Source organism: Typopeltis vanoorti, chromosome 16 (genome assembly GCF_054136105.1).
Source record: "Typopeltis vanoorti isolate ZY-2024b chromosome 16, IOZ_Tvanoo_1.0, whole genome shotgun sequence".
In the NCBI taxonomy this organism is placed as follows: Eukaryota; Metazoa; Arthropoda; class Arachnida; order Uropygi; family Thelyphonidae; genus Typopeltis; species Typopeltis vanoorti.
In genome coordinates, this window is record NC_143564.1 from 20,980,095 (window position 1) to 20,992,289 (window position 12,195).

A 12,195-nucleotide genomic window follows, 5' to 3' on the forward strand; every position below is an offset into this window, starting at 1 on the left:
TCGCTCTAATCTAGCCAGACACTTTTCACATGCATTAACACTTTCCTTCTTATCGTTTACCCAAACAGTTCCACAGATATTTCACATTTTTTGGTGCATGCATATAGCAGTTTTCACAATGCATCCACTGCAAAAAATCCAAGGCAAAGCCAGATTTCATACAGAAGCCTTCCGTGCCACTGACGTACATTTCTTTATGGACGCCATCTTTAGAAGCTGAAGTAGTACAACAAACAGGTAGCAAAACACAATATAAACAACAAAAAAATTTCAACAACAACACCACTGAAGGACACTTGTATCCAAACTGAAAAAAATTCAGCACAATTTGTGACAAAAAGCCACACTATACACTAATTAAAAACACTTTTTTATCATAGCTTAAAACTACCGCTATGCTCGCTTGCAAACACTAGTGCCTTATATTATTATAAATATTATATTTCATTTTCAGTTAGAAATAAAAGATAATTGCCTTAGACTTATGTATATTCCTTTGCACTGATGCTTGATAGAATTAATAGTAATTCTGGAAATTTTTTCAGGTACCACAGTGAAAGTGCATGTAGTTGATTTAGAAAGTGAAGAAATTTCACTTCCTTTTACGGTTCGTGGTCATCTTAGTCAGACAGTTGAAGAATTCAAGTTGCAAATTGCACAGGTATAATATTTTAATAAATACATGTAGAATTCATACAAAAGTTCAAATCCATGTGAAATAATGTAACAGTTATTTTTTGATAGATGCCCCGTTCTTTACATCCCAGTTGAAATAGTTAACTTTCTTTATTTTGAATAATCACAGTAACCCCTTTTTTGTTTTTTGTTTGAGTTCAGGAAGTGATTAGCTATGTTAGCGTTGACAGCTAAAAGTAACATTTATACTGTGAACACCCATCCATAAATTACATAATTCATTCCCTCCGCTCAGTTTATTAGAATTTCCTCTCCCCAACCCACTAAGTCATGTATATAATGTAATTATATCCCACTAATGTCCTAATGCGCTCAATAGGAAGAAAAATAAATAAATATATATATATATATATTTATATATATATATGTGTGTGTGTGTGTGTGTGTGTGTAGATTGACTCGGTTTATGAACATGTTTAGTAATTTTAATGACTACAACCACCGAGATAATTAAGAATAAAAGTATAAATACAACTAGTTTTGTTGCTAAGCCAACTTCTTCAAGTGTCAAAGTACAAAGATATATACACAAAAAAGACCAACAGAAACATTATACACTTACGCAACAAAGCTGTCAAAAAACTACAGTGAAGTTCAAATTGGAGTCCGTGCTTCAATTCTAGCTACATTTACACGTGTGAGTGATCTCGTGAGAATGCCAGCATTGACAAGCAGAGCTATGCGATTCTAGCAAATTAGCTAAGGTTGTTATTCATTTGGGTAGAATCAAGGGAGATTTCTTTTGACTCCAGAATACGTCTTTCAAGTTCATAACATTTGTGAATATTAGAAGTTTGAACCCAGTCTATTTGGTGTTGGCGGCCTTCATCAGAGTTTACAGAGAACAAAACATGGCTGGCGAGGTCACTGGCTCAGATTCTGTTATAAGAGATGTCTCTTTTGTGTTCTTCAAGATGGAGAAAGATTGATTTTTCAGTTTCTTCGTAGTAAAGTTTACCACAACTAATTCTGTATACTCCTGGGAACTGAAGATGGTGATGTTTTTCTTTTGACTAACTGAGGATAGATCAGAGTTTAGGAAGAGTAGAGAAGCGCGTTTTGATGTTAAACTTTTCTAAACTTCTAGCCAGTTTGGCAGAGAGGGAATTAATGTAAGGCAAGGAAATGTAAGCTCTGGGGGTAGTAGTATCTTCATTAGTTTGTTGACGACAGTGAAAAAGAAGTTTCTCAATACTTTTTGGCATGAAACCGTTATCGACAAATGGGCTTTTTGAGGAAATTTATTTCATTTTGAAACTCTTTGTTGTCTGATAATAAGGATCTGGCCCAGTGTGCAAGAGTGGAAATAATGCGATATTTCTGAGGAGGGTAGTGGTGAGAGGAAGTGTGAAGATATCTATTTGCATGCGTTGGTTTTCTGAAGATTGACAAGAAGAAAGACAATTGTTAACTTCTAGCTCAGAGGTGAATTTGATGTTAATCATCTAAATGAAAGTTATTTAGATGATCTAAGAAAACTTTGAGATTGTCTGGGCCGTGTTCAATAAAACGGAGCCAGATTTTGGGTTTCGTTGTCGATGAAGAAATTGCTTTTTCTTCAAAGTCTTCGAGAAATAGGTTTGCTAGCACCAGGAAAAGCGGACTACCCATTGCTAGACTGGTGTTTTGTTTGTAGATCTTGTCTTCGAATCTGAAGTAGCCTGAGTTGACAATTGGTAAGTAGAGCGAAGAGTTTCTTGGATAATTTGTTCTTGAGAAGAGTGAGAACTTCCTGAGTTGGTACATTGGTGGAAAGTGAAACTACGTTGAAGCTTACCAACATGTCTGATTTGTCCAGTTTTAGGTTTCTGATCTTGGACACAAAGTCAGCTGAATTCTTGATGTAAGAAGAGGATTTACCTGTGAGATGTCTTAAGGATGAGGTGAGATATTTAGATAAGTTGTATGTGGGCGAGTCGATGCCTTCAACTATGGGTCTTAAGGGAGTATTTATTTTGTGAATCTTAGGAAAGCCATATACAGGGTGTTCGGGATAAATTTGACAGTTTCGTAAGGAAAAAGAAAATCTTCTTTGTATCTATTAAATTTAATGAATTGACAAAAAAACATTACAGGCAGAGTTAATTACAATACTATCAATAAGATTTACTCAAAATAACCACCATTAGCATCGATCACAGCTTCAATTCTGCTTCGGAACCTCGAACAAGCTGATGCTACAGTCTCCCTGGGAAGGGCCGCAAAAACTGTTTTAATTTTATCCATTAACTGGGCTTTTGTATTACTGGAAGTGCGATTGGTGTCTTTTTCAACTGCGCCCCATACAAAATAATCCATGGGGTTAAGGTCTGGGGAGTTTGGAGGCCAAACATTTGGACTGGTGAAGTCGTAGAAATTTTCAGACAACCATTTTTGACTTTTCCCAGAGGTGTGGCAAGGGGCCGAATCCTGCTGCCATACATACGGCCTACCATTGGCTACCCTTGTTATCCAGGGCTTGACTACAGTTAGCAACTCCACGAACAAAGCCCGAATTCCAATGCCAGGGTTCTTCAACACCTGTTCCTGCAGATTTGCGAGGAATTCTGCTGTACGAACGCAATCAGATCGTCTGCTAGGGATCTTTCTTCTTGCTACATCCTCGTAGTCACCATTGCAAGTCTCTAGTTCATGCCTGATTGTTTTTACTGTATTCAGGGAGCATTGGGCAGCAGTCGTAATATCCTTATTTTGATGGCGGGCACGAATCATCATGATACAAGTTATTCTCTTCCATGATTCAGGTGGGTTCCAGCTATCCATCCTTTCTGACATCTTGTATATGAATGAAGAAGGGTCCAAACTTTTAAATGAAGAGAAGTGTGTGTTAATACATGTAACTTACGGAAAAATATAATTAATTATAAATATGTCAAATTTATCCCGAACACCCTGTAAATGCGGGATAGGAGGATGAACGGATTTGAGCGAAAGGCGGTTATTCCTAGGTAATTCCGAAGTTGATTTTAGAATATTGTTGGTCCTGTTATGTAACTCTCTTGTGGGGTCCATATTAAGTTCAGAATAAGTATATGCCTCTGACAATTAATTCCAGAATTTTGTTGCGGTAGTCTGTTTTATTAAGAATCACTGTGGCATTTCCTTTGTCAGCTGGTAGGATGATAATGTCTTTGTTCTTTCTCAGTTTTTTAATGGTCACTCTTTCACTAGGAGAAACGTTGTCAGAAGGTGGTTTTGCATTATTTATTGTGAAAATAGCTTCCATCCGAAGTAGATTTGCATCTTGGGTTGGAAGTAAGGCGGCAACTTTTTCTATCTTAGTGAGAAAAACCTCTTTGGGAATGGATGTAGGAGTGAGAAACGAGAAACGACAAAAGAGACATCTCTTATAACAGAATCTGAGCCAGTGCCCTCGCTAGCCATGATTTGTTCTCTGTAAACTGATGAAGGCTGCCAACACCAAATAGACTGGGTTCTTTTATACTTTGTTAATCTAGTATATTTTATTTTTTTCAGAAATAGTAATGCATTTTTTTTTTTAGTTTATTTATGATATGTAATTCAACACTAAATAATTTAATATGTTAAGTTAAGGGGATAAAAATCCCTTATTGTTTTTCAGCCAGTAAGCGAAACTAAGATCGAAAACTACGATCTGAACATTTCATGCCGACGAACTGTCGGCGGATCCAAGCGTAAGTGACCACTTGGTAGTGCCACACCAAGGCAACTCGTTGCAAAGGTGGAGCAAGATCCCTCACTATTCTTGATATTTTCTCATAATGTAAAAACACACAGCTCCTAGGAGATGTAGTACTGCTTTACATTATGAGGAGAGGTCACTACCCAGACCGGTTTCAACCTTTTTTGAGGTCTCATCAATGAGTAGCTAGAACTAGAATATCAGAGTTTAAGTGAAAATAACTTGCATACTTTCGCTATACGATTGCCAGAAAGGTGTGTCACTATATTATATTATATTATAACATATTATAACTAAGATGAATAAGGGGTTTTTATCCCCTTAACTTATCAACCTCGCCAGAAAAAAATATCTGTTTGGCTTTACATCTTAGTTTAATATGTTATCCTCCTGATTTGTACCCTCAAATGGTGTACGGCATACTATGTGTGATAGCCCTACATGATAAATTCATGTTATTAATGACTTTCTAAAACAATATTCCTATTTTTATTCTAATTCTTATTTTTCAGAACTTCAATAACATCTCATATTTTGGTTATCTAAGACAATTTTAACTTCATTGATCTGCTTAGATCTTAGTCTCCTTCTCTCTATATTGATCTCAGACACTTAAACTTGGGGGTTAGCTCTGCTCACACATTCCTGAATGCTAACAGTTTGGGTTTCAACTACGAGTTTCTTCCTAATATATTCATTTTTAATATGATTCTAACATTGATGCCATCTGTTTATTTCTCTTATCCCCCCCCCCTTATTCTGTTTAAATCATGTATGTCCGCTTTAAATCAACCATCTTGCTCAGTGTGTTTTGTGTATTGCTAAGTTTACTATTTTGACTAATTTCTCTTATTCCTTATAAATTGTCGAATAAAATTTGGAACAAAACTTGTGGACTCTCTTGGTTGTGGTATTAATAATGCCATATTGTTGATAAGGGTGGTGGTGGTGGGAGAGTTTGTGAATGTATCTGCCTGTGTGAGTAGGTTTTCTATATACAGTGAAGGAAAGGTTATAGTTAGGAAGATGTGTTACTAAGGTGTTTAGGAAGGGTAAACTATTGTTATTTTCCTTTTCATCGCAAACCAGATTCTTGGAGATAGGCTGTTGAGGTGACTGAAGAAGGAGTCTAATGTGTCTCGGCAATGAGGCCGAATAGAGAAAACATCATCTACATATCTTAGCTAGATAGGAAGTTTGAGAGGGACTGAGTCTTACATGAAAATTTTTGAAAAATGAGCCATAGACTCAGCCCCTCCCAAACCTTCTATCTGGCTAAGATATGTAGATGATGTGTTCTCCATTTGGCCTCATGGCCCAGACACATTAAACTCCTTGCTTAGTCTCCTCAACAGCCTACATCCAAGAATCCAGTTTACAGTGGAAAAGGAAAATAATAATAGTTTACCCTTCCTTAGACACCTTAGTAACATGCCTTCCTAATTGGTAACCTTTCCTTCAAAGATTATGAGCCCACAGTCTTTGTTCCAGTAGAACCAAACTCAACCACATACACAACACCTTCCTTTCCAATAGCTACAGCAATTACAGAATTTTAAAAATAATCAGTTCTTCCCCCATCCCCTGGCCATCTCTTCAGAAGGATTTCAGAAATCCCATCACTATCCCCTACATCCGTGGCTCATCAGAAAAAATAGCCAGGTCCTTAAAAAAGTACAACCTTTACAGAGCTTTCAAGCCTCACTGTAAATTTTCTACCCTTATCCGTTCTACCAAAGATCAGCTCCCTCCTCTCTCAGATCATGGAGTATATAAAGTACCTTGTTCTTGCAAGCTGGCTCACTTCAGACAGACAGATAGATCAGCAACCATCCACTTAGAAGAACACAAATCATACTTTAGCAGTCATGACTAGGGTCAATCTGGCCTTGAAGACAGCATTTTGGATGCAACCCACGGGATCTCCTGGGGAAAAAACCACCATGCTCCACCATAGTAAATAAAAAGAAAGACTATTATTTATGGGCGCACCACCTAGATAGGACTTTAGAGTGACCCACATGTTTCACTTAGTATTATGTTGTGTTTGAGTGTGTTACATTAGTTTTTTTGTAATCCCTGAAGATGTCTCAGTGACTGAGATGAAATATTGGAAGCATTAAAATCAGTTTTAATCCTTTCAGAGTACTGTATATATGGGAGTTGGACTTTGGGAAAAGTCGAGGTTCAGTGATAAGTTGAAGAGACAGAGTAGTTTCAGAATTTGGAGTAGTAAAGAAAGCAGAGTATTACAAAATAAGACAAGGAAACCTTAATCCACAAAGGTAAAAAAAGTGGGGCATCTAGATTTGTCATTCTTTGGTCTCAGAATATCATATTACACAAGTACTACTCTTATAGTGAAAGGAATCATTGTTGGATAAAAACAGGTCAGGTCTGAATATCTTTTTGCCAACAAAGGTAGAAGCAGATTTATAAATGACTTTTTTGTAGTTTTTTTTTTCCATTATTATTACAAGGACACTGTTTTTCTTTTCATGGTTGATTTTGGTGAATAGTTAGAGAGTAGAAACATACTGTCTGAATATCTTTTTGCCGCAAAGGTAGAAGCAGATTTAAAAATGACTTTTTTGTAGTTTTTTTTTTTTCGTTATTATTACAAGGACACTGTTTTTCTCTTCATGGTTGATTTTGGTGAATAGTTAGAGAGTAGAAACATACTGTGAGAAGAGAAAATCTTGGACACATTACTTGTGCAGAAAGCATCCAGTTTCCTGCTGTTGCTTTTCTCATTGGTACCCCTCCCTCTACCTAACATACCACACTTCTTGGACTTCTTCTGGGCATGGTCTGGTTTAACACTGTTATCAAAAATTAGGTGTTCTGTATATAATGGTATTAATACCACTGTGTAATACAGGTTGTGTGTATGTACTTTACCTATTTGTCAGTGACTCTATATGTACTAGTAAAAGTATATAAACCTCCTGCTTTTCTTGATGTGTCCAAAATATCTGAGGATTCTTCTCTCAAACAAGTTGCTAAGTCTCATTTCAAGAGTTAGTTCATTTCTGATGTTCAGGTTCATTCTTTTATGTATCCCAGGAACTCAAATCATCCTTTTCCAGGCTTATTTCAAAAGCCTTGATTTCTTCTTAATTGCCTTCTTAATTAATAAAAATAAAATTTTAAAAAAACTTTATTACAATCCTAAAATAGATTGAGTATCTTTTCGAATCATGCACAGCACTGATGAAAAAGTAAAGAGAATTGCACTTGAGGATGTATATTAATGTAGTATATTAATGATGTTGTGAATAGACACGAGGGTAACAGCCAGTTATTTACTAATGTGTTGAAGTTAATATTGATATAAAATTAATGAGCGTGATAAGGAATATACTTGATAAAGAATCTCTGCAAGCTGATTTGAGCAGAGCAGTTCTGTGGACAAATAATAGTCAGTTTAATATTTGCTATGTGCAGAGTTATGTATTTTGGAGTGATGACATTGCAGGCTGAGTCTTATATTAATAAGGATTTGCTTCATGTGGTCAACGTTTAGCTGTAGACCTAGATCTACTAGTAGATAGAGAGTTAAAGTTTAGAGTCGATATTGCTAAGTCATCGATACTGGATAACAGCAATGCTGAAGAGAATGCTGACCTCTAGGAATAAAGAAGTTATTCCTAGAGGTCAGCATTTGAAATATCTGGGATATGATTACAAGAGATAAGGTTGTTTGGTCATGATAAGGCCATAACTGGACAGTTGTGCTCAAATATGATCACCTGTGTTGTGTGGAAAAAATCCAGCAGAGGGTAACCAAGATGATATCTGGCTTCTGAAATTGTGCATATGAAGATAAACAGAAAAAACTATGGTCTGCAAAGTTTGAGAAATAGATGACTTATGGGGCTGCATATGGAAGCTAATAGCATGGTTAGGAAGTGGGTGATGTCCTCATTTTTCTTGTGTGGTATGTGTTGAGGTTAACACTAAATACTGTAAATAGCTCTTCAGCAGTTGTATTTGGAGAGGGGGGGGGTGATAGTGTTAGATCTGAAATAGGCGACTTCAAATTTTACATGACATCACCATTCCAGAATCTAACAATTAACAAAAAAATATGTAGGCATACTTATCTTTTAGCGCAGTGTAACTATGTTTTTTTTGTAACAACATCTTGTATGATAACTTGTGAATTATATGTGAATTTAAATTAATGTATCTAAATGTCTAGCATGAATGTAAGTCAGCAAAAGGGGCAAAATAAGAGAGAAATTATTAGTGAAATATTGTAAATGAAAGAATGCGTATTATTCAGCAACATAGGGCAAAGATCGCCTTAATACTGTAAAAGCAACGTAAGCACCTGCGGGCATCACATCTAAGAAGGCATCATGACGCATACGTTCCCGGAAACAAGAAGTCCCATATGTTGATCAGTGAAGTCACCCAGCCGGAAACCAATGGGTGAGACGATAAGAGAAATTCAAACTCAGAAAGGTGGCGCTCTAGGAGAGTGAATAAAACCCGCGACACGGAAGTAAATCACCCCCGTTTTTTCTTGTTCCTGGATTTCTCTCCGTGTGCTCCAAGAGTTCTTCGCAGTTCAGCTCTCATTTTTGAGGGCTGACTTACGATAGGATCCAGCATGACACCGCAGTAGATTTTGGCAAGATTAACCACAGGCCGCGATAAAAAGATCATCGATGTAAAACCTTAACAGAAGGATAGCGCCCAGCCCAGGTGAGCATGTGTAACCCATGTGGCGATAAGATCGAGACGAACAGAATCAAAACAAAGAAGGAAGGACGGAAGAAAACCGATAAAGAATAGATAAGTACTCTCACTTGTTCTAGCCCCTTTTGAGAATTGACTAACAGTGTTAAGAGAATGCAACCTAAAATTTGTAATGAAAGAAAGAGTAAAGAATTAAGATCTATGTAAATGACTATGTTTTTGAAGTGAACTTTAAGGACTTTCAGTTAGATAGAGATTCTGTCGTATTTAATCCGAGAGAGATTATAAAATGTGCTAAAATGCCTCAGTGTCCAAATGAGCTGTAATTATGAATGTATTATATGTTGAGTTAATGAATTTACTAATAATTTGAAGTCAATGCATAATTGTTTTTAAGAGTGAGAGAGTGAATGAATGGTAGAAGTTTAACATTAGATTTGATATCCATTTTAACTTGTATGGCATTATTTATTGAGTTTAATAAATGTTTTGATTCCTTACTTATGTGTGTTTCTGATCGTGATGACTGACCCTGACCCTTCATAAAACATCGTACCTGAGAACGTGTGCGTGTGGGAATACCCCAATTGAAAGTAGTATGGCATGACTGCAAATAAAATAAAATAAGCCAGAGAGCCCAAGTTTCTAGGAATTTAATTTACATAGAGCACCTGATATTCTATGATTACCCTAAAGGCCGAGTTTATCTCTAACCTTAAGGTTAGAGATAATTTCTGGTGGCCCTTAAAAGTTAAGTTACGTAAGAAAAGGCATAAGAGAAGCGAGACATTAGGTTAAGATTAATATTAATGAAGATCACATAACTATGGCGCAACCTACTTAACAGAGAGGTACATGCTATAGAACTTGATATAGCAACTGAAATAAGAAAGGATAAAGTTAAATAAATTGCCTCGATATATCAATATCAGAGATATACGGTCGCAACAGGTTACACAAAAGAAGCCTTGATGAGTTTAGACTCTTTAGTGGTACCTGCATAATAATAATTTTATAAAACTCAGCAATGTCCTCTTTCTTTATTATTGAACTTTCACAGACTCCAAGGAATAAATAATAATAAAAAAAAAAAACAGTCTGAATGCTCCAAAATGCATATTTATATCTGAAGGTATGCTGTTTTTTAACATTGGCAATAAAACTGATACATTTGACTCATTGTAGCAAATTTGTAGAGATCACAGGAATAGTTCATTATAGTGAATAATTTGCTAGAGATTTCTTTTAAAAGAGCATTTTGCCTGTATTTAGTTGAACTTTTCAATAGTTATAGTGACTGAGTTTAATCATTTGTAATAGCATAGAATTGACTGTATTTTATTTATTTTTTATTTTTTTCAATCAATGCACACTTTATTAATACTATTTTAGAGAGAGAGAATGCTTTAAAGGAAAGTGATTAGCATTAACAAAGTTGTTACCTTCTGTTTTCTCTACTATTATGAATACCTTATTATCAAGTTTAGAAATGCTTTAGTGGATTAAATGATTTTTGTTGCCTTTATAATTAGAGATTTTTATGCTTTTTTTTTTTTTGTCTGCTTTTTCTAGAAAAGAGTGACATTTTTGCTATTAGCAACATAATGTAGAATTTTAACTGTTGTCCATCATTGTGAAAGTTAGGTGGAAGTGGGTGGCTCTGTTGTAGCATAGTTTTTTGGCATTTAATGGATAGTATTGTTATAAAAAAAATAATAACTCAGTAAAAGTTTTGATTACATATTACCACTTAACAAATTACTGATATTCTGTAGGAAATTCACTCTATCAAACTGTCCCTTTTAAAAACTATTCCTATGGTCACTATGAGTTTTCTATAGTGAGAGTTGATGTTATTTGATAATTTGGATATAATTTTCATATGCATAATCTATTTTTGATGTTGATTATATTTTTCCTTATTTCTGTATTTAGACCTTAGGCATACCATCATCACATATGCGTATTGTGCTGGAAAGATATACAAATGATCTCAGGTTATTGAATTCACCTAATAAGACATTGAAGTCTGAAGGTTTTTACAGAAGTAATAAGGTAATCACATTTAGAATATTCTACTCTATAATGTCCACTTAAAAGAATAAGAAGATAGTTTCACTAAAATAGTGTCGTTATGTTTAGTTATTCAGCTAACTAATATATGATATTATGTTATATGCCAGTAGTTGTTTGGCCTTCCTTAATGTAAGTAAAATCATTATTTTTCTTGAATAAATATATTAAGTAAATTCATCATCATCATCATCTTTTCCTTGATTGTCCCTGACTTCTATATCCTTCAACTGGGTGGTATTGGAGTATTTTTTTTTGGGAGTAGTCTTGAACTGTCCATTCTTTCGATATGTTCAATATCCACTTCTTTTGGTATTCATATACTTTGTCCAATACTGAGTCTGTTTTTAGTTCTTTACATATTTCTGTGCTTCTTCTTTTGTCCCAGAGAATATAACCTGCTGTCCTTCACAGGAATTTCATTTCACCAGCTTCTATTTTATTTTTTCTTCTGCAGTTTTTATGGTCCATAATTCACTTCCGTATGGTAGAGAAGAGATTTTGCCAAAACTTTATAAACTCTTGTTCTTGTATTCTTTTGAACTTGGTTAGGTTTAAAAATATTATTGATTATTCCTGTTATCTTTAGAAATTTTGATGTCAATGTCAGCTTCTTTTGCATATGATACAGCACATCCATGGTATTTGAAACAGTTCAATCATGATTTTATTTCTAATTGGAAATGGTCCTTTAAAATCCATGATATTTGTTTTGTCTGCTGATATTTGCATTCCAGATTTTTTTTGCAATTATGTTTAAGGCATATATTGATTTTTGGAGTTCATCTTAACTTCTTACTATGATTATTTGGTCACCTGTAAACAAAAGGGAAATAATGAAACTATATTAAATATAGTTCCACGATTCAGTTTGAATACTGGTTTTATATTTCCCTTCCATTTCTTTACTATTTCATCTATATTGATATTAAATAAGAGTGATGACATTGGGCATCCTTTGACAGCACCTCCTCTGTTTATTGATTTCCATTCTGTAACTTTTTCATTGATTCTTACAGCTATTTGGTTATTCTGATACATGTTAATTATTGCAG

The 12,195-nt window shown here is 35.0% G+C and overlaps 1 protein-coding gene across 1 annotated transcript in view; it reads left to right on the plus strand.

Annotated features, from left to right (window-relative positions):
• The window catches only part of Usp47 (ubiquitin specific protease 47), a 572,957-nt gene that overhangs the window by 380,138 nt on the left and 180,624 nt on the right, over nt 1-12,195 (plus strand). Inside the window, exons 21-22 of the mRNA XM_090406134.1 lie at nt 546-661; nt 11,003-11,122. Coding sequence (XP_090262260.1) covers nt 546-661; nt 11,003-11,122 — 236 coding nt within the window. The remainder of the gene's footprint in view (nt 1-545; nt 662-11,002; nt 11,123-12,195) is intronic.